This window comes from Pleurodeles waltl, chromosome 1_1 (assembly GCF_031143425.1).
Source record: "Pleurodeles waltl isolate 20211129_DDA chromosome 1_1, aPleWal1.hap1.20221129, whole genome shotgun sequence".
NCBI lineage: Eukaryota > Metazoa > Chordata > Amphibia > Caudata > Salamandridae > Pleurodeles > Pleurodeles waltl.
The window spans coordinates 661,464,426-661,487,285 of NC_090436.1; the positions used below are offsets into that span (position 1 = coordinate 661,464,426).

At 45.5% G+C, this 22,860-nt stretch overlaps 1 protein-coding gene across 1 annotated transcript in view; it reads left to right on the forward strand.

The window, feature by feature from the left end:
• Positions 1–22,468, forward strand: part of HSD17B4 (hydroxysteroid 17-beta dehydrogenase 4) — a 640,476-nt gene extending 618,008 nt beyond the window's left edge. Inside the window, exons 23-24 of the mRNA XM_069226895.1 lie at positions 12,361–12,488; positions 22,032–22,468. Coding sequence (XP_069082996.1) covers positions 12,361–12,488; positions 22,032–22,121 — 218 coding nt within the window. The 3' untranslated portion in view covers positions 22,122–22,468. The remainder of the gene's footprint in view (positions 1–12,360; positions 12,489–22,031) is intronic.
• The last annotated feature ends 392 nt before the right edge of the window (positions 22,469–22,860 follow it).

The window sequence follows — 22,860 nt, forward strand, 5'->3', positions numbered from 1 at the left end:
TGAAACTGAAATCCACGCCTTCCCTCCACTCTGTATCCAAAGAGAACACACAAGAACATTATGATGTTAGTCAGTTTCCCACTGCTTTCGCAGAGGCAGTTCCCCAACTGATCCTGATGTGCGAGGAATTCCCCAGTCATTGCTGATGTTGCAACAGTCTGAAGCAATCAATGAAGCCATGCAGATTTTTGGCACACTTCAGGCTTTCCCTGGATTGCTTTTCAGACCCCAGTAAACCGCAGAAGTCCTCCCTGCTCTGCTTGAGTTTGTTGACCCTGCCAAGCAGCTTCCACATTATTTCAGAGGTTACTCCAAAGAGCTGGTGTATCAACAAAGACAGTCTTCCCAACTGATAGTGCAGTGATCAAAGTCCTTTTGAAACAGTGTAAATGGGTCTGGCAGGCAGTGCTCAGGTCAGCAGGGGCATCAGACCGCCCAGTCATTTTTCTTTGTGGCAACTTCTGTAATAAAATCACCTGTATATACAACAACCTCGAACCCCAACCGGACCTGTCACTGTCGCAACATCTCATCGCAGCTTGTGAATAAGCCCTGACCTTGTGGCCTGCCATCATCATTGTCCAATTAGCTGTTACTATGAAGACCCTTACTATCTGACCGTTGCTCCCATCATGCTCCCATCAAAGGCCTCCTACCCATCAGCGAAGCACTAACACCCATCCTCAATTCTTCCATCGACCCATGGACACCTGAAAACATGCCACCATCATAATCCAGCTCTAGAAAATATCCGCAGACCGAGCCACTGTTTCCATACCCAGCAAAGGTCTTAGAAAAAAACCTAATCATCCGATACCTCACCGAACCACCAGCTCCTTGACACCCCGCAGTCCAGATTGAGGCCCAATCACAGTACAGAAACAGCATTCCTCATACCACAGATGACATACACATTATCCTTAACAGAGGAGATGCAGCAGCCGTCTTTCTCCTGGGCCTCTTTGGAGCATTTGGCTTGGTTCCACACCACATCCTCATCAGGCGCCTGCACAGAAATAGTGGTCTTCGGCAAAAACGCGTCAACATGGGAATCCAACTGCTGGCGGGTCAGCTCTGACCCACACCCAGAACCCCTGCTAAGAACCTCCAAATAATTAACAGCAAACTGGACATGACCGCACAAGTCAGTGCCATCACTGCATCCTGCTTCCACACTCTGAAGATGCTGAGGAAGATCTTCAAGTGGTTTCCAAGCAACACTAGAAAAACTGTCACTCGCATCCTAGTCACAAGCAGTTTAGACTATGGGAACCCTCTACACTGGGAACTCCAAGCAACTCACTGGAAGGCTATAAATCACCCAGAACTCAACGGCTAGATTCATCCTTGACCTCCCACACAGAACTCTCATAACACCACATCTCAGGGAACTACACCGATAAACAAACATGCTCAATTCAGCCGCCTCATACACACATTGAAAGCACTATATTACTCTGGCACCACCATACCTGAACAGTCAGATATCCTTCTACCAACCACTCAGGCACCTCTGCTCCACAGGATTCCTACTTGCACACATCCCACACATACACAGGACCAGATCAGGAGGACTGGCATTGTCTTACATCGCTTTTAAACATAGTACAAACTCCAACTGCATATCAGAGCCTCTTTCTCTCTTCTTGAAGTTTGCAGGAAGCTAAAGAACTAGCTTTTCAATTAATCAACTTACCAAAGGCAGGGCTAGGCACACACACACCTGCTCAGCTCCAGCATACCGTAGCAAGAATGGAAGATAGTGTGAGAGAGGGCCTCTTTTTGACATGGTTACCTCCCCACTTTTTGCCTAATGTTGATGTGTTCTAGAAATTGTAGTGCCTAGGGCCCCTACTAACCAGGTTCTCTGGGCCAGAGCTCTTTCCCTAAATCTATTGTGATGCATTGAAACAATTGGATACACCCTTAGCTGCCACTATAAGTCCCTAGTAAGGTGGCACCTAGGTCCCAAGGGCATGGGGTACTATGGGTAGGCCCCTGAGGGCAGCAGCACTGATTGTGCCAACCTCTTGGGCCATGCATCCAGATGCACTCGGCACTGCCATTGCAAGCTGAGTGTCTGGTGCAAACCTAAAATACAAACTTGGCCCATTGCCTGTGTGCCGTGTCCACCATACACTACATTTACTACGGGTAAGTCACCCCTCTGGCAGGCCTTACAGCCCTAAGGCAGGGTGCTCCATATTATAGGTGACTTCATAGCTGCATGAGCAATATGCCCCTACTGTGTCCTTGCCAAACCTGAGACATAGTGAGCAAACAGAACAGCCAGTTCGATGGCATCTGTCGCTGTAGATACGCATGTTCTGCAATAGCTCGCCATCTGGTGTTGGGCCGGAGTGTTACAAGTTGTTTTTCTTCGAAGAAGTCTTTCGAGTCACGGGACCGAGTGACTCCTCCTTTTGTCTCCATTGCGCATGGGCGTCGACTCCATCTTCGATTGTTTTTTTTCCGCCATCGGGTTCGGACGTGTCCCTGTCGCTCCGAGTTTCGGAACGGAAAATAATAGTTAATTTCGGAAGATTTTCGTCGGTATTGTTGCGTTCGGGATCGGCGTACTTAGATTCAACACCGCATCGAAGATCGAAGAGCTCCGGTGCCCTTCGGGGTAGTTTTTCGATCCTCCGTCGGGGCCTGGTCGGCCCGACCGCGTGCTGAGGAACGCCGATGGAACGGACCCCGTTCCGTTTCTGCCCCAAATGCCACAATAAATACCCCTACACAGACCAACACTTGGTCTGCAACCTGTGCCTGTCACCTGAGCACAGCGAAGACACCTGCGAGGCCTGTCGTGCGTTCCGGTCCCGAAAAACACTCAGAGACCGTCGAGCCAGAAGACTTCAAATGGCGTCCGCACCGACAGCCCAACGGGAGTTCGAGGAACAGGAAGAGGAAGGTACCTTCTCGATCCAAGACTCAGACTCCGAAGGATTCGACGATACACAAACCGTGAGTAAGACGTCGAAAACCACACAAAGAAACATTTACAAGGCCCAGGGGACGCCACTGCCACCAGGCCATGGCTCGACCCATAAATTCGGTGACCGACCGTCGGCACCGAAAAAGGCCCAAACAGTGCCGAGATCGTCCGACTCCGGTCGAGACACCGGCACGCAGCCTTCTCGGGACCGAGAAAGTGCTGGAGACAAGCCTCGACACCGAGATGCCGGTGTGGACACGGCTCGACGCCGAGACAGCGGCACCGAAACAGATCGACGCCGAGAGGTTTCGGCCCCGAAAAGGAAAAAAGTCACCTCGGAGCCGAAAAAACACACAGACAAAGTTTCGATGCCGAAACAGACTGCAAGCGACCCAGCTTCGGGCTCTTACACAGAAGAGCACTCGCTAACCTCCCAAATGCAAAAGCATAGGTTTGAGGAAGAGCTACAAGCAACTGATTTGGACCATACGCAAAAGCGTATCTTCATTCAGCAGGGGACAGGAAAAATTAGCACCCTTCCCCCCATTAGGAGAAAGAGAAGGTTGGAGTTCCAGACGGAACAAGCACCACAACCAAAAGTGGTGAAAAGGGTTACACCACCACCCTCTCCTCCGCCCGTGATTAACGTTTCACCAGCACAAACGCCATCACACTCCCCAGCTCACACCACCATGAGCCAGGGTGACCAAGACCAGGACGCATGGGACCTATACGACGCCCCAGTGTCAGATAACAGCCCAGAGGCATACCCTACAAAACCATCTCCACCAGAAGACAGCACCGCGTACTCTCAGGTGGTGGCTAGAGCAGCACAATTTCACAACGTAAGCCTCCACTCAGAACAGGTCGAGGATGATTTCTTGTTCAACACACTCTCCTCCACCCACAGCTCCTACCAAAGCCTGCCTATGCTCCCTGGTATGCTCCGGCACGCAAAAGACATATTTAAGGACCCGGTCAAAAGTAGGGCAATCACACCAAGGGTGGAAAAAAAGTATAAGCCGCCTCCTACGGACCCGGTTTTCATCACAACACAGCTGCCACCAGACTCTGTTGTTGTAGGAGCAGCTAGGAAAAGGGCCAACTCTCACACATCTGGAGATGCACCACCCCCAGATAAAGAAAGCCGCAAGTTCGATGCAGCTGGTAAGAGAGTCGCAGCACAAGCTGCAAACCAGTGGCGCATCGCGAACTCCCAGGCACTACTTGCGCGCTATGACAGAGCCCACTGGGACGAGATGCAACATCTTATTGAACATCTGCCCAAAGACTTCCAAAATAGGGCAAAACAAGTGGTTGAGGAGGGACAGACCATCTCCAACAACCAGATACGTTCCTCCATGGACGCTGCAGATACAGCTGCGCGGACAATTAATACATCTGTAACTATCAGAAGGCATGCATGGCTCCGAACGTCTGGATTTAAACCAGAGATTCAACAAGCAGTTCTCAATATGCCTTTTAATGAAAAAGAACTGTTCGGTCCAGAAGTGGACACAGCGATTGAGAAACTCAAAAAAGATACAGACACTGCCAAAGCCATGGGCGCACTCTACTCCCCGCAGAGCAGAGGGAATTACAGCACATTCCGTAAAACGCCCTTTCGAGGGGGGTTTCGGGGTCAAAGCACACAAGCCAGCACCTCACAAGCAACACCGTCCACTTACCAGGGACAGTATAGAGGAGGTTTTCGGGGACAATATAGAGGAGGGCAATTCCCTAGAAATAGAGGGAGATTTCAAAGCCCCAAAACCCCTACTACTAAACAATGACTCACATGTCACTCACCCCCTCCACACAACACCAGTGGGGGGAAGAATAGGTCATCATTTCAAAGCATGGGAGGAAATCACTACAGACACTTGGGTTCTAGCAATTATCCAACATGGTTATTGCATAGAATTTCTACAATTCCCTCCAAACATACCACCAAAAGCACAAAATTTAACAACACACCATTCCAATCTCCTGGAGATAGAAGTGCAGGCACTATTGCAAAAGAATGCAATCGAATTAGTGCCAAACACACAAATAAACACAGGAGTTTACTCACTGTACTTTCTGATACCAAAGAAGGACAAAACGCTGAGACCAATCCTAGACCTCAGAGTAGTGAACACTTTCATCAAATCAGACCACTTCCACATGGTCACACTACAAGAAGTATTGCCATTACTAAAACTGCACGACTACATGGCAACTTTAGACCTCAAGGATGCTTATTTCCATATACCAATACACCCATCGCACAGGAAATACCTAAGGTTTGTATTCAAAGGAATACATTACCAATTCAAGGTACTGCCTTTCGGATTAACAACCGCACCAAGAGTCTTTACCAAATGTCTAGCAGTGGTCGCAGCACACATAAGAAGGCAGCAAATCCATGTGTTCCCATATCTAGACGACTGGCTAATCAAAGCCCATTCGTTAATAGAGTGCTCAAATCACACAAATCATATCATACAAACCCTCTTCAAACTAGGGTTCACCGTCAATTTCACAAAATCCAAAATTCTGCCACGCAAGGTACAACAATACCTGGGAGCCATAATAGACACATCAAAAGGAGTAGCCACTCCAAGTCCACAAAGAATTCAAAATTTCAACACCATCATACAACGCATGTATCCAACACAAAAGATACAGGCAAAGATGGTATTACAACTCCTAGGCATGATGTCATCATGCATAGCCATTGTCCCAAACGCAAGACTGCACATGAGGCCCTTACAACAATGCCTAGCATCACAGTGGTCTCAAGCACAGGGTCACCTTCTAGATCTGGTGTTAATAGACCGCCAAACTTACCTCTCGCTTCTGTGGTGGAACAACATAAATTTAAACAAGGGGCGGCCTTTCCAAGACCCAGTGCCACAATACGTAATAACAACAGATGCTTCCATGACAGGGTGGGGAGCACACCTCAATCAACACAGCATACAAGGACAATGGAACGTACATCAAACAAAACTGCATATCAATCACCTAGAACTTCTAGCAGTTTTTCAAGCACTAAAAGCTTTCCAACCAATAATAGTTCACAAATACATTCTCGTCAAAACAGACAACATGACAACAATGTATTATCTAAACAAGCAGGGAGGGATGCACTCCACGCAGTTAAGCCTGCTAGCACAAAAAATTTGGCATTGGGCAATTCACAACCAAATTCGCCTAATTGCACAGTTTATACCAGGGATACAAAATCAACTCGCAGACAATCTCTCTCGAGATCACCAACAGGTCCACGAATGGGAAATTCACCCCCAAATACTGAACACTTATTTCAAACTCTGGGGAACACCTCAGATAGACTTGTTTGCGACAAAGGAGAACGCAAAATGCCAAAACTTCGCATCCAGATACCCACACAAACAATCCCAAGGCAATGCCCTATGGATGAACTGGTCAGGGATATTTGCTTACGCTTTTCCTCCTCTCCCTCTCCTTCCTTACCTGGTAAACAAACTCAGTCAAAGCAAACTCAAACTCATATTGATAGCACCAACTTGGGCAAGGCAACCCTGGTACACAACGCTGCTAGACCTATCAGTGGTACCCTGCATCAAATTGCCCAACAGGCCAGATCTGTTGACACAGCACAACCAAAAGATCAGACACCCAGATCCAGCATCGCTGAATCTAGCAATCTGGCTCCTGAAATCCTAGAATTCGGGCACTTACAACTTACCCAAGAATGTATGGAAGTCATAAAACAAGCAAGAAGGCCATCCACCAGGCACTGCTATGCAAGTAAATGGAAGAGGTTTGTTTGCTACTGCCATATTAATCAAATACAACCATTACACACAACTCCAGAACATGTAGTGGGTTACTTGCTTCACTTACAAAAATCTAACCTAGCTTTCTCTTCCATTAAGATTCACCTTGCAGCAATATCTGCATACCTGCAGACTACCTATTCAACTTCCCTATATAAAATACCAGTCATTAAAGCATTCATGGAGGGCCTTAGGAGAATTATACCACCAAGAACACTACCTGTTCCTTCATGGAACCTAAATGTTGTCCTAACTAGACTTATGGGTCCACCTTTTGAACCCATGCACTCCTGCGACATACAGTTCCTAACCTGGAAGGTGGCATTTCTCATCGCCATTACTTCCCTGAGAAGAGTAAGCGAGATTCAGGCGTTTACTATACAGGAACCTTTTATACAACTACACAAAAATAAAGTCGTCCTAAGGACCAATCCTAAATTTTTGCCAAAGGTTATTTCACCGTTCCATCTAAATCAAACAGTGGAACTTCCAGTGTTCTTTCCACAGCCAGATACCGTAGCTGAAAGGGCACTACATACATTAGATGTCAAAAGAGCATTAATGTATTACATTGACAGAACAAAGAACATCAGAAAGACTAAACAACTCTTTATTGCATTTCAAAAACCTCATGCAGGAAACCCAATTTCAAAACAAGGTATAGCCAGATGGATAGTTAAATGCATCCAAATCTGCTACCTTAAAGCTAAACGACAGCTGCCCATTACACCAAGGGCACACTCAACCAGAAAGAAAGGTGCTACCATGGCCTTTCTAGGAAACATCCCAATGCAAGAAATATGTAAGGCAGCCACATGGTCTACGCCTCACACATTCACCAAGCACTACTGTGTAGACGTGTTATCCGCACAACAAGCCACAGTAGGTCAAGCTGTATTAAGGACATTATTTCAGACTACTTCCACTCCTACAGGCTGATCCACCGCTTTTGGGGAAATAACTGCTTACTAGTCTATTGCAGAACATGCGTATCTACAGCGACAGATGCCATCGAACTGAAAATGTCACTTACCCAGTGTACATCTGTTCGTGGCATCAGTCGCAGTAGATTCGCATGTGCCCACCCGCCTCCCCGGGAGCCTGTAGCAGTTTGGAAGTTACCTTCAATTATTTATATATGTATCATCTCAACCTTAAATAGGTGCATACTTAGTCACTCCATTGCATGGGCACTATTACTACAATTCAACTCCTACCTCACCCTCTGCGGGGAAAAACAATCGAAGATGGAGTCGACGCCCATGCGCAATGGAGACAAAAGGAGGAGTCACTCGGTCCCGTGACTCGAAAGACTTCTTCGAAGAAAAACAACTTGTAACACTCCGGCCCAACACCAGATGGCGAGCTATTGCAGAACATGCGAATCTACTGCGACTGATGCCACGAACAGATGTACACTGGGTAAGTGACATTTTCATTTTGATGCATGTGCTGGACACTGGTCAAACATGAGTTTCCCAGATACATGATGGCCACTCTGAACCCTGGGTTGTTTGGTATCAAACAACTCACAATGATAAATCCAAAGTGGTGCCAGTATTGGATTTATCCCTAAATGTACCCAGGGGTCACCTCAGAGGAGCCCCCTGCAAAAGCTAACCTTAACTGGCATGGTTGCTGACTGATCTTATCCAACTGCCACCTCCAGACAGCCAATATACAAACTTTGGGGGAGAGGTCAGCCTCTCCAGTTTGTAAGACAGTCCCCTTCCTTAGTGGAGGAGCTAACACCCCCTCCCTAGGGAATATGCACAGTCCTGGCTGTGAACTGCAAATGGCTTACCGCCCTTGAAACTCAACCCCCATGCCTGCTGCTAGCAGCAGCTGGCATCCCCCTTTGCAGACCCCCACTTTTGGCTGAAGCAAAGGTGGGAAACCTAACAAAGGGTAGGAGGAATGGCCTCATCTGGCATGCACCATCCCTAGGGTGTTGCCTGTGAGATGGACCCTCAAGTTCAGTTTCCTCTATCTTGGAATGGAGGAAAATAGTAAATGAGGTTTAAGGTAGTGGTCACTATAGCGGGTGTAGCCACCCAAAGGTAAGTGTCCCATTGGACACTGCCAGGTTCCCCGTAAAACCTCTTGACCAAGAAATTAGATTTGAAAGGACAAAGAAGAAGACAGGCCCAAAGAAGACCACAGCAAGAGAACTGAGGACCTGTTGCATCAGAAGAGGAGCCAAGACCCTGCCTGCTACATCTGTCTCCCAACAATCGCCAAACGTGGAGGAGCTGACCACTGGACTGACTTCAAAAGACTCCAAGGACCTCTAGGCTTCGCATATAGCCCATGATCTCCCTCCTGAGTGAAAGCACACTCAAGAAAGCAACAAGAACCAACAAGCCAATGAGGGTCACTTCACTGACCGGCCAATATGTCTGCAACTGGAAGTCGCAGCCGGACCCAACAACACACCAATGACAGCCCAGACGAGACCTACAAGTGTGCAACTTTGGTGGCACTATACCCTCCAGTGGCCGAGTTGTGCCAATACTACAGGTACTGGCCAGTCCACATCGGAATCCAAGCAAACTAGCTCCCCCAGAGCTGCAAATGGGCCAGGAGGAAGCCCCAGTCAAGGGACTTCAGGAACACCCCGGACCTATCCCCAGAGTGCCCTGCATCCGGCCACCCTGCACCTTGCAACAAGGAACCAGCTGTGCTCCATGGGTCTCAAACCCCTTGCGAACTCAACAGCCCAAGGGGATCCCAAGGCACCACCTTTAAGTTTGCAAACCATCTCCTTTACCAGGTGGCCCCTCCAAGTGGCCCTGTGCCTGTGCCAAAAGACGTTCCCGCTCTGTTCCTGCTGGAACCGGGAGCTGCCCGAGGCTCTCCAGCTGGCACAGTGTGCCCAAAGACTGCTTCGACCATCCGGGAAAAAAAGAAGAGAGTGGTAACCCAACTGTACGATTTTTTTATGCATTTTTAAAAGTGACTGCCTATTGATTCCAGTGGTGCGTAATTACGCACAGAAAGAGTAACTTTATTAAAAGTTTGAAAAATCATAACTGAAAAAGTACTTTACGTAGCTTGACCATCTTGGTCTTAAAATTATATAAAAATCTGAAGTATTTTTATAAAATTGGCCTTGAGTTATTCCTTGAGTGTGTGTGATGCATGATTGATATTGTGAGTTCAACAAATGCTTAGCACTTCTCTAAGATTAGCCTAACTGCTCGACCAAGCTACCTCAAAAATTAGAGCATTAGGTGATCTAGTTTTTGCCTATGGAAACCATCGTGTGGTTGCCTGGACTCCCCTACACATTGTACCTATTTTTGTGCACTACATAGAGGGCCAGCCTCCTATAGATAGGACACCTTTTTCTTTTCCCATCCTTGCTCTCCTTCCTGAGTTCTCAATTCATCTAAAAAAGAACAGAAACAACCAGGCCCAAGTCTTCCCATTGATGCTTAATTGAGCCAGGAGAGTGGGTTAGCCAGAACATCTGGCCATGAGCATCTGTCCTACAATCAGGCTACCACTTCGGGTGGATATTCTGTTGCAGCACTAGGCAGGATCCTTCACCATAATCTGTTCACTCTCCACCTCTGTATGTGGAGCTTGAGCAGCATAAATTGTTGTCTGAGTTCTGCCATCTCACATGGTGGATGTCATTCTTGCTGCTAGGCGTTCCATTTATGCCAGGCGTTTGGAAACATTTATGTCCTAGTGTGGTATCTGTAAGACTGACCAGTTACAAACAAAAATGTTCGATGTTCTGTTTGTTTGTTTTGTCTTTGGCCCAAAAAGGCCTTGCAGTGGGCACATTTAAAGATTGAGGGGCAGCTGTATCATTCTTTCACGCAGCAAGCCACCTTGCTGAGCTGCTAAAAGGGAAGGGGCAGAAATATGGTGACTTTACCATTACAAGGTACATTCCTGTCCTTTCCTAGTGCTGGTGCACTTTTGGCTTCCAGGGCACCTACCCATGCACCCTTGTGTCATGGTGCCTGCATCGTAGGCTGGATTGTTTATGTGCACCTTCCTGCACAAAAACAATCATGAGAGGCATTTTCCTGTTTCTACGTGTGCTGCAGGATGTTGTAGAGGAAAAAATTAGGAGAAATAAAGATATGCCTCACCTGGGGAGATGTAGCATTTTGACACATTCCCAGGTCTACCACTGATGGTAAATCTGGGAATGTGCCAAAATCCATGGATGGATGCGTGGGAACACCCACTCCTCACCCATGGAACACTTACCTGCCTCAGAGTAACGTAAGACAGCAATTTGCGCTGCCTTGCATTACTCTGGATTTATAAAGCCATGGAGGGCCATCCAAGGTGGCCTTGCATGGCTTAGTAAATTTCACTTAGGTTTCGCGTCACCTTTGTGCCCCCTTGAATGGTGAAAGGGCAACGCAAAACCTTGATAAACCGGGCCCTAATTTTTGGCCCTTTCAGCTTTTCTACATTTACCGAACCAACCAGCCCTGTTTAAATTGCCTGATTTGATTTACAAAAGGTTCCTCCAGAACTGTTTGTAATGTCACAGTAGGACCTTACCTTATTCTCGTTGTTTCACACGTGTATGCCCTATAAACTGATGTACAGCTGCTCACTGCATCTCCTAACTTTAAAGACAGTCTTCCTAATTGCAAATACTTGAGTTTTTCATGTGAATGAACTTCAGGCACTGTTGTCAGACTTCTATTCTTAAGTTATGATGTCCTTCCATGCTGGGCAATCCTTCACCCGACCTGTATTGTTTCCCCCCCACTCCCTCGTCAACAAAGGAGGGGAAGTTTCTTCGGCTGGACTCCAAATTAAGCTTTCATATTGACGGTACTTGTTAACAACATGTGAACTATCCGCTTTTTGTGAAGTTCTGAGGGGCAAAGCAAGGGAGGGAAGGCTGTGTCTGTTGAGTTTGGTAGTCCTTTGCATTATCTACTGTACACTGGCCAAGAAGCAGCTGCTGGATGGTTTTAGAGCCCAGGGCTAAGGCTGCTACCACCACATTAGCATCCCTTGCTCCTTTCTATAAGACCTTTTTGTTCAGACGTTCACTCACTGGTGGAGGTACTGCTGAGGTGAGTAATTTGCAGTTTAAATTATTTATTATAAGAATAACCTACTTATCTTCCATAACGCTCTTTCTAGTGGATACTCTAACTGTGGATTCTTCACTGCCCTCCCACCTCCCCATTCCACTGAGTGGCTTCTTTTTACGATCTAAAAACATCGCAAATTATAGATCTGTGCACTGCTATCTCAGTTGTCTGCAGTTGTCCACAGCTATGTAATCTTCCAGATCCAGTCTAGCGCCTGAATTTGTAACTTGTTCTTCTCTTCAGTCATGCAGATCCTCCGTTAGCGTACCATCCTTCCTCACTTTTGTTATATGGACCTTCTCAGCCAACAGCCATTATCTCAACTTCTTCCGGTACAGCTCAAGTGAAGGGTCAGAGTTCTGTACCTACTGTGTATTAATGCAAGGACATATTATTGTCAATGAGTGTATGTATTTTGTTAAAAATGTTTGAAATCTAAAGTTTTCTGGGAGAGAAATGCTATCAAACACATCTTTCATTAATTGCCTACTTTTAAAGTGTAAGCTATAGTAATTGGGATTTCTTTTCACAGCTATCAACTTGAAGAATGGATCTGGTGAAGCGTACAAGGGGCCGGCACGGGGTCAGGTGGACACAACTTTTACTGTTTCTGATACTGATTTCATGGAGATTGTAATCGGAAAGCTGAATCCTCAAAAGGTAAAATCAAATGATAGTAGTTAGATTTCATGTTGGTACTAAGAGCCATTAATTGACTTTAAAATGAACTGTTGTTTTTTAAAAGCAGGATTATTATGAAATCTTCAACTGTTATCATGGATTGTACCACCATTATTTTATATCATACGCATAGCTTTTGAATTTTAGAAATACATTTTTAGGTTTACACGTTTTTGGTGAGCTTTAATTACCATGACTTCACATTCTATAATACAAATATATTTATGTATGTATTTGTTTGTTTATAATGTGATGTACATTTCATTACTAAATATACAAGTACAAGAGGTACACGGCGGGAGATCTCCATACACCAAAACGTGGTGGAGGCAGCCTACCATTGGTCCGGCCGTGCCCTTTCCATCCCATTGTCCGATGGCAGAGGGACACCAGGTGCAGCAGGTACCCCACAAACAGAGACAAAAGCCTGGCTCAGAAGATGAATTTCAGTAGATATGGGGTAGGTAGCTGTTCTATTACTCACATACCCCTGACGCAGAATCAGATTGTCTATGAATGGTTTAGCTTCGGGTGCCCCACAACAATACGGTGTACTGAGGGTGATGGAGGTGGCCCCCTTCCATCCATGCTCCAGTCCCCAAGCGAGGGGCTCTGCACACTGATTCAGAAGTTGGCTATCCTTGGCTAACCAAGGTTCCATGGCACTGAGGTGTTGTTTAGGGGAATTCTGATGGAGAGGTGTTCAATCAATCCCACAGACAGTAGCTTTGCCCCATTAGTCCTCAGCCGAGCACATACACCAAGTGTCTGGACCTGCAATTCCTCTCATAGTCAGCTGGAATACCATTTCAACAACACATCATCAGTAGGGTAAAGCTAACCTGTCTCACGATGGTCTAAACCCAGCTAACACTACCTGTTAGTAGGTGAACTATCCAACGCTTGGTGAATTCTGCTTCACAATGATAGGAGGAGCCAACATTAAAGGATCAAAAAGTGCTGTTGCTATAGTTTCTTTGTGTTAGCCACTAGTAGCCAGTTATCTCTTTGGTATTTTTTTCTCTGACTCCTCCTCGTGGAAAACCCAAAAAGTCAGAAGGAACATGAGGCCCCACTTTCACAGTCATTATTCATACTGAAAATCGAGATCAAGCAAGCTTTTGCCTGTCTGCTCTTCTGGAGGTTTCTCTACTCCAGGAGCTTTCCTAAGGATACCTGTGTTATCATTTGAGAGGTGAACCCATTACTGGATCCGAAATCAAAGCCCAGAGGTGCCAGTGTCAAAACCGGCACTTACAGGCAGGGAGCCTTCCCAGCCCTGGCTGCGGAAGTAGCATGCACCCACCCACCCTAGGTTTTTCACATCTGGGGCGTACCAGTCACCTGCCGACCCCACCAGAAAGTTGAAGGGCAGGTGCACCAGGACTGGGGGAGGGTGCTAGTTTTGGGGGGAGGGGTCAACCTTGGGAGAGATGATGGGAGCAGAGCCCCCTATGACAGCTCCAGCCGTACCTTGGGAGAGCCCTTTGGCAATTGACATTCGAGTGACTCTCAGACAGGGGTTGCCCCGGAAGGAACCTGTAGCCGCAAGGTGCATTTGAAGTGTCAGAGATCAATGTGATCTGCAATTTACACTAATTCTCATAGCTAGCTGCATTCTTAATTGGCGTGCAAGCCGAGGGATCTACCGCCCAGATTCATAGGCAACTTCATCAACATTTGCGCACAAGAGGAGGATGGAAGACAGCACTGCATGCAGCTAGGTTGCCTGGCAACCTGCTAGGCTTCCCCTCTGGGATTCAGCCTCCGCAGTTCAGAAAGTTTTTAGAGGCACTCAGCCCTGGAGCCCCAGCCTGCCCGCACAGCAAGCGAGCAGACATGCGCCTCTCACAGCTGCATATGCAAGCAGCTCATCTACCAGCCCTCTTAGATGTCCGGGTGGGACCACACAACTCTTCAAAGCCCATCCTCAAGAACAGAGGAGGGTCACCCCACCTGCACATCAGCCATCTGCCACCTGGTGGGGGACAGGTTTCAGACACTGTACGTCAAGTGTCTCCTGCTTAGTCAGTGGGCCTGAACACATTAGTGACCAAGGGTGATATTCAAAAAAACTTATTTGACCTCCTGTCCCGGGCTGCTAGACACACAGGAGGGATGGAGAGCTTCAGACTGGGTGGGGGCTTTCACCACAGGGCCAGCCAGAACTCGGACCCAGGGCCCAGTAAGAGCTTTTTCACCTGGTGTGACACAGTTGGCCATGCAAGGAAGCCCATGGTCAGGGGTTTCCACTCCAGGGCCTTCCAAGGCTCTGACTCAGCAAAGCCAGCCAAGCAGGGGTGGTCTCCCATGCCTGCAGAACCCTGTTCTGGGATCTAAGTGGCATGGTAGGCAGTGGAAGGCTAGGGCAGAGACCCTGGTGAATCAAGCCTGTATTGCTAAACTGAATCCTAATGCCTTTTTCCATAGCTCCTCCGTACCGTCTTTGACAGTGGCAGTTTGGCTGTTCACTCAACTGATGCCATCTGCCTTTATAGTTACTTCTATGATGCCCTACAGGAGCTAGTGAAAATGACCATTGCAGCCTTCCTGACTACATGAGAAAGCAGTTTTAAGATCTGGTCAGTGATGGGCTGGATGTCGCAAAAAATAAATCCTGAGCTGCAGCGTGGATTTCATTGACAGGGTGTTATGTACAATGGACACAGCCGGTACAATGCGCTGCCGCTCAAGGATTAACTCTACAGGCATGTTGGAATATGTGCAATCAACAGTAATGGACATGTCCTTGGACAGTGAAGAACTTGTGGTTGAGAAAGTCAGTTTGTCCCTGGAACAATTCAGGAACATTCGTGCAACAGCACACTTGCTAAACCTGGCCTCCCCGGCAATGCATTTCCCACCAAGAGCATTGGAAGTTTTGTGACACTACAGCGTTCAACAGTCCCTTTAGCCACTACCATCACAGCTTAACCAGCACCCCATCTGAGATATCAGTCCTTCCATGGAACACCATCATCATCAGAAGCCGCTTTTGTCACCACCTTCCTCCACTGAGTTTGCTGCCTCAAGATCTCTTTGACTCCCCTTACTTAATGCCCCAGCTTCTGGTGGCAGGAAAGGACTCCAGTTTCTCCCTTAGTTGGGAGATGATCACAACAGATGAATGGTGCATCCAACGTATCCAAAAAAGCAACACAATAACATTCTGTCCCTCATAACCACTCTTCTTCCATCTGGACATGTTCCCTGGCACACTGCTCGATTTTGGAGACAGACGTTTTTGTCTTGCTGAACAAAGCTGTCATAGTGATGACCTCCGCCTCTTGAATCTTTTCATTCATCAGGGAAGTTCAAAATGGTGTCCTTAAACCAGGTGCTGTTGGCCCTTACCGCTGGGGATTTGCTTGTTCCCCTAGATTTTTAGGGCACCTGCTTTCATCTTTCAGTCATGCCTGCTAACTGGTAACTAGCTGAGGTCCATTATGGTGTCTCAGTACTTACAGTTTGCGATTCACATGTTTGCCAGCTGCACCACAAGTGTGTATCGAGGAGCTGGCAGTGACAAGAACTTCATGATAGAGCTACAGAGTCTCTGTATTTCTATACTTGGGTGAATGCCAATTATATCGGCAGGTAGGGCTGTGTTGGGTCTTGGACCATCTTTTGGGAGGTTCACTCAAATGTGACAATGGGCTGTGCAGTGGGGCAGTTCTCCACGTGGGGCCCACTTTACGGGCACATTGAAAGTGACTGTGGATGCAGGGAGCTGCCTCTCCTTTGAGGAGCAGGTGTGGGAGCTCTACCCAGAAGGAAAGGAAAGCCTGAACAGGAAGTTTTCTTGGTGTTGTTCCGTACACTTTCCCTTAAGGGATGCCTTCTGGTCTGATTGGTGTTATGGTCTTCTTTACGCTTTTCTGCTGATACATCTTTTCTTGAGTTATGCAGAATGTATTGGAAAATTGATCACAAAAGAGCTGTATTTCCTCAGATTTGATGAGGATTTGAATGTGCCATTTTATTGAAATTCAGCACTCGTCCCCCTCGCCCTCTCACAACCGGGTGTATCTGCTTTTGAAAGTGTTGTCTGGTTCTCCACTCCAGTTTTATAGCACTCGGCATGGAGCTCAAGCCATGCTAACTAGAAACCATATATTTATCTTCAGAAGTGGTGATGACATCCTAGCTGGCAGGAAGCCCACCACAACATTTAAATATTCAGGCCGATGGAGCATGTTTGAGTAGTGCGAGTTGAAAAGTTTTGATCCTTTCCGTCCCGCTTTTCTGCACTTGGCGCAATCTCTTTTCCACTAGTGCTTGGCTCTCACTACCTTTGATGGCTTTTGACACCCTTATCTCCCATAATGTGACTTTCTGACAAGTCTGCTTTAAGTAACCACTTCTGGCACATTATCTCAAAGGTTTACTTTATTTTCCTTCCACTCTGTTCATAGTTCTACAGTGGGATTTAAATGTAGTGGTAACGTTCCTCATGGCATGTCCATTCTTAACTGATTCCCCGTGTCTCAGTTATCTTCTGACATTGAAAAAGTTAGATAGCAGTGACTTTGGTCTTTAAGGTCAGTGAACGTCATGCCCATCCAGTCCATCCGACTTCGCAGTATTCTGTTGTGATAAACAGGTGCTTCACACTTTCCATGTATTTATGCCAAAATTTCTGTCACCCTTTTACATGTGCCAATCTGTCAGTCTTCCATCTTTTCCCCTCCTCACCCCAACAAATCGAAAGTTTGACTGGATCACAGTCATTCCCTGGTTCTCTGTATCATTTACACTTCAGAGCAAAATGAATGAACAACGGTTGGTTTCACTAGAGCCAAGAAGGACAAAGCAGTAATCAAGCAAACTCACATTGGGTTACTCTTTGCATTACGATCTGCTATGCCTTGGCCAAAAAGTACACTTTGGCCTGCATAAATGCCCATTCCACAGTGGACAGGGGCATCCCAGTGGCTATTTGCTGGGCAACCACATTGTCATCTTTACATACCTTTTCTTAGCCTTATTCCTCATGACTCAGGCCCACAGTGACCGATCCTTTGCACAGGCTGATGGTGTTGATCAACACAACTCACTCCCACTCCACGTAGGAGATTGCTCTTAAACTTTTCCATAAAATGAGGCATCTGGAGGAAGAAGTATCCATCAGAAGAAAGTGATTAACCTTTGAGAACAATATATCTAATGTATTTATTTGTGCCCTCCCTCCTTCCCTGATAAGTTACTGGTATTATTAAGAGCTCAAGGTGTGCAATGTATTGTATACTGTTATTGCCATTATGCTTTCTTAATTGCTGTCTGCACATCTTGATGCATCGTGTAAAGATACCAGGTAGTGACACCAGCACAATATAGCTCCTAATGCCATGTCCTGGCAGGAAAGACGTTTGCAACTGCATGGTGCAATATAGCATTGCGTGCGAGTTTTTGCAGAGGAAAAAGTTATTGAACCAGTCTTGCCCCAAGCGAATATAAACAAAGTGAAACATCTGCAGGAAGCTATCACATCCACTATAACTATCATAGTGAGGGTAAGTATAAGGCTGTTGTAATGATATAGATATGACAATCACAAGTTTGAGTCCACCCTGTTGGCCTTTTACTTGGAAAAAATTAATTTGATTCTCATTCATTTTATAGGTGTAAGTGATGCCGATTACCACAGCAAATTAAAGATTATTTAATATTTCCATTTTAGAAGTGCTTTAGGAAGGGAGCAATCTAAAGCTCACAAAGGTGCTTCACTGTGAATTAATACCTTTTGTAAAGCGCAGTCTGTGAACAGTGCCTCTACATGATCCCAACTTTTGGCAACATATTAAAGTATACAAAACGTTATGGGTGGAATGCTTGAATTAATCTCACCAACTGGTTATGGCTCAGGCCGCATCCTAGTCCATCTTTATTTTTCACACCATGCCACCTCAGTTTGGACCCAGCTATATGCAAATCAGTATGACCTGGCTCGAGTGGGAACAGCCCAGCCTGAACTCCAAGCCAGGTCCTCCATGAACCAGAACACAAGCAACCCAGGATCGGTTTTGCCCTTGTTAAAGGTTCATCAGGCAGGCATAGTTCCAGTGACAGTGTGCACAGTACCCACGTCTGGGCATTCCCATCCCACTTAAAGCAACTATTAAAGTATACAAAAAGAATGATTTGTATAGCTGGGTTCAATTTCTGACAGCCACAGTAACTGAATATAGAAAAAGAAAGTGATTTGCCAAGGCACACACGTTTTGGGCAAGACCTGAAACCAAAGTTTGTAACAAGGCCTCATCCTGATTCCATAATCTCCAGTTTGACTACTTGACCAAATATCCGTCCTAGCTAATATCTGTGCTCAATGGAATATCCTATTCTTTGGCCAGTTTGTGATTAGGCATTTTCCGAAGTGGTCTAGGGAATTGTAGATGGGTGATGGCCTCCAGGAAGCATGTTTTTTCTGCTGCACAGATGGCAGTTTCATCTGAAAAGACCAAGAACCTGTGAGCACAGATGCCCGTCCGCAGAATGCCCTACTGGCACAGCAGTACTATACTTTGAGTTCATAAGGCACAAACCCATTTACCCATTGAGACACTTTTTAAGTAAAGGATGGCGACTTTGTTGCTCATTCCTCTTGACTCATGTAAATTGAAGATCTAGCCAGGAGGCTACTGGGGCAGAATGTCTGCACTCCATCTGCTCACATTGTTAGCCAGTGAAGATCTGGAATGGTTCAAGATATAAATTCCTAGAGTAAATCTTGATTGCTCAACGTTGCTATTTCTGGAAAGTCAAGTGCCTAAAGTGAGTAAATTGGTTATCCAGTTTAAGGCAATAGTGCGGTGTCCCGGAGTCATCATTGGTAAGACAGTACTCCTACAGGGCACTGCCCAAAAATCTTTTATTGCCCCAGGATTCAGAGAAAAGATGTCACAGTTATAGCTGAAAGTGACTTCTAGCCACAGATTACTTACCTTTGAGTTATCCCCAGGCATCAGACTGGATCCTGACATTTTTCATGAGCAGTACCCCTGCGCACCTATAGGTGTCGTCATCTGGTTTTGCGTCGTATCATCATCGTCATCCATGCTGGAAGTGATGTGCATGATGCCCATATAATTGCACCCCCAGCATGTTGACATAAGTTCTTTTCTTTCCAGTCCAGTCAGGGCAGATCTGGAAAAGAGCTACCCACAGTCACTTTTTAACTGACCTTTTTTTCGACCCTTTTGTTGAAAATGTTTGAGACATTGTCTCCTGGTGTGACAGAGATCACCACGAGGATGGCTGTGGTCTAAGCCCTGTGGTGCCTGTCACTAGCAAATGTCTGTGACTGATCCACACCTTGTCTGCCTCTGGTGCGCTGAGCATGACCATCACACCAAGACCTGCGTAGATTGTCACACCATGCACTCCATATCCTTGAGCTCCTTGCTGCTCAACGTGCGACGCTGCAACAGTCTTGATCACAATCGACAGGAAGGTCCCAGTTGTGGAGACATTCCAAGCAATCGTCGCATTCAAAGTTGTCTGGGTAAGTCCCACAAACATAAAAGGAGCAAGAAGTCGAAGAGATATTAGACTTCATCACATCCTTTGAAGTCATGTGACGCCATGACTGAGCCTGCGGCTGGGTGTCTCTGCGCCTCCCAGAGTTTCCAGGAGCCAAATCAACCCGCATCCAATTCTATGTATAGTGTTAATATTTGATCGGTTTCAGTTTATCCGTGCCCACTTCTTGTGAAACTATACAGTATTAATCCATGTGTCTTCAGGCAAGTATCATGTGTTAACACTGGCCATCATGTAATAAAGCAAAAGTTGAGTTGTCATTTTCTGTGACTATTTCCAGGCCTTGATGTAATTTCTTATCGTATCTTCCAGGACGGTAACTAGTGCTCATACTCGAGAATATTGGCCATTTTTAATTCTCTCCTTTTCCTCGAGGAGAATAGCGTAGTGAGGCACAATATATGTTCAGTCTGAATTTGTAGCGTAGATTTGGTCTTATGTTTGCATGACGACTATCCAAGTGCAAGACTAAACCGATTCTAGATTTTAACTCATCTTCTTGAGGAACGGTGAGTGATGGAACAGTAAAAGGTGAAGTTTAGGCTTGTTTTCTTCTGTAATGTGGTGATCTTTCCTGCTTTGAGTGCCTTGTACTAGAGCGCCATTGACTATGGTAAGGGAGGTTTTAGTGTCCTGAATAATTCGAGCAATTAAGAATGGCAGTGCCAAAACGTGTTGCCGTCCCTAAAGAAGGTAGTGTGGTTGTCGTTGGAGGTAGGCAGTGCTTTTGATATGAGTGAGATATGTCGACCACTCAGTACCTGCGCTTCTTTTTTTTGTAAAGGACAGTGCTATCACTTCTCAGCAGGAACAGCGTACTTTAATGGGAGAGTACCGCCACTTCTTATAAGCAAAGCGGTGCTCTGAGATAGTGAGTACTCCCACTTCTATATTCTCATTTCAAGCACTGGAGATAGAAAGACTAGAAATTAAAATGTTGTGGTCGTCTCCAAGACTTTAGATCTGTCCCTTTTCAGTTATTTCTTCTATGTTTCGTTCATAAACCTGTAAGGAAAACTGCCTCCAGTTTTTCACTTTCTTTCCCCTTGTGCTGGTTAGTATATCACGTGTACCACCGTCCATGGTAGATGTAATCACGCTCAGTAAGAAACAGAGAGAGGAAATCCATTCTTTTCCACAAATGTATGAAGGAAATATAAAATGTAAACGTGATAACATTTTAGAACAACCTTTATCCCAGAAATTCTAAAAGAAAATGAGTGTCTCTGATGGAACTGAACATCAAATCTGAAAATGGCTTACATTACCATGAGTACATTCTGAGTATGAGAGCAGTGGCCTGAGGTGAAGGTGGACGGCCCCACATTCTGGCGCCAAACTCTCATTAATACTACAACAAACAAGCAGAATAGTAAGCTCCATCTAACATTGTGGTCTGATGGAAGTTCCATACTTCAATCAATTATTTTAGGCGTGATAAATAATGGACTGCTAAAGTGCCAAAGTAGCAAAAATAAATGTAAACTCAGTTGCTTGTTTTTAAAGGATTTGCTTGATTGAACCCTAGTTTGTGTCCAACATACAGAACGCCGAAGTTCTTCCGCAGCTCCCAGTAATTGAAAATATCACAAATAAAGCAATTGATGATGCGTGAGTTGATACGATGCACACTGCTTGAGAGGACGTCTTCAGCCTGTGTGGGAACTTTAATGCCTCACTTTCCTTGTGTTGTTGTTTTTTTGTTTTTGTTTTTTATTTCAGCTAGTTTGGGTGGTTTCTTCTAAATGTGTTCTCGGTCCATAAAAGTGTCTCAGCTGCAGTAGAGTGGCATTGAAAATACCCAGACAAAATGTGTATAGTTATATTCTTGTGTCCCTATCCGTTGCAAAGAGACTTGTGTTTGTAGCTGATTACGTATGTCCCCAGGCATCCATGGTGTGAGTTTTTCAGATTTTGCCATTAAAGAGAAACTGTGCTTCGAATTTGATGTTTCCCTGTCTTTTGTTCTTCTGGCTCTAGGCATTCTTTTCTGGCAAGCTGAAAGTGAAAGGCAATATCATGCTGAGCCAGAAGTTGGAGCTCATTCTGAAGGACCATGCAAAACTTTGAAGGCACACGTATCTTGCTGTTCTGTAGCAGTGGAAGAGGGGTTGTTGGTTTTCTCTAGAAAGACCATTTGATACCTTCAAGGCACTAAAAACAATGAAAGAAAAAAGCACCCTGCACATTTTTAGCTTTGTTCTTTATGTCTGATTGACAAACTTTTGCTGTCTGATATTTGTTGATTATAACACCAATGTCTGATTGAAAACCAGAATGTGCTTTGTCATTAAATTGTATTTCAACATTATATCTATTGATTTGTAAAAAATAATAAGGCATTTAAATATAAACATTTTCGTTTTAGAAGAGAGTGAAATTAATAAAGTGGCAGTGTCTGCTTTTTTTAGTCGTAATTATGTGTACTGACATTTGGCTTTTATAAAACATAAATGCAAAATATGTAAAAATTACTCTGATGCCTTCATCTTCTCAGTGGCATTGCTTACACCTCTGTCGGACTGAAAAAGACCCATTAGAGTGCCATCACAAATGATGTTACCTCCAGCGACGAGTCCTCATGCCATTTCAATGATGCATAATGTCCTTTGCTCAGCAGAGCCCACCTGCTTGATGTGGCCCCCAGCTGTATGTCATTTCATAGAAAAACAATTTCATGGAATACCTTTACTGAGAAACAATTTCACCTTAACTGTTTAATGGAATTTTTAGGAAAGAATGGCATTTACCATTTCATAGAAACCAATTCATAGAATGTCTTTTTTTTATTTTCTTCAAAATTGGCTTT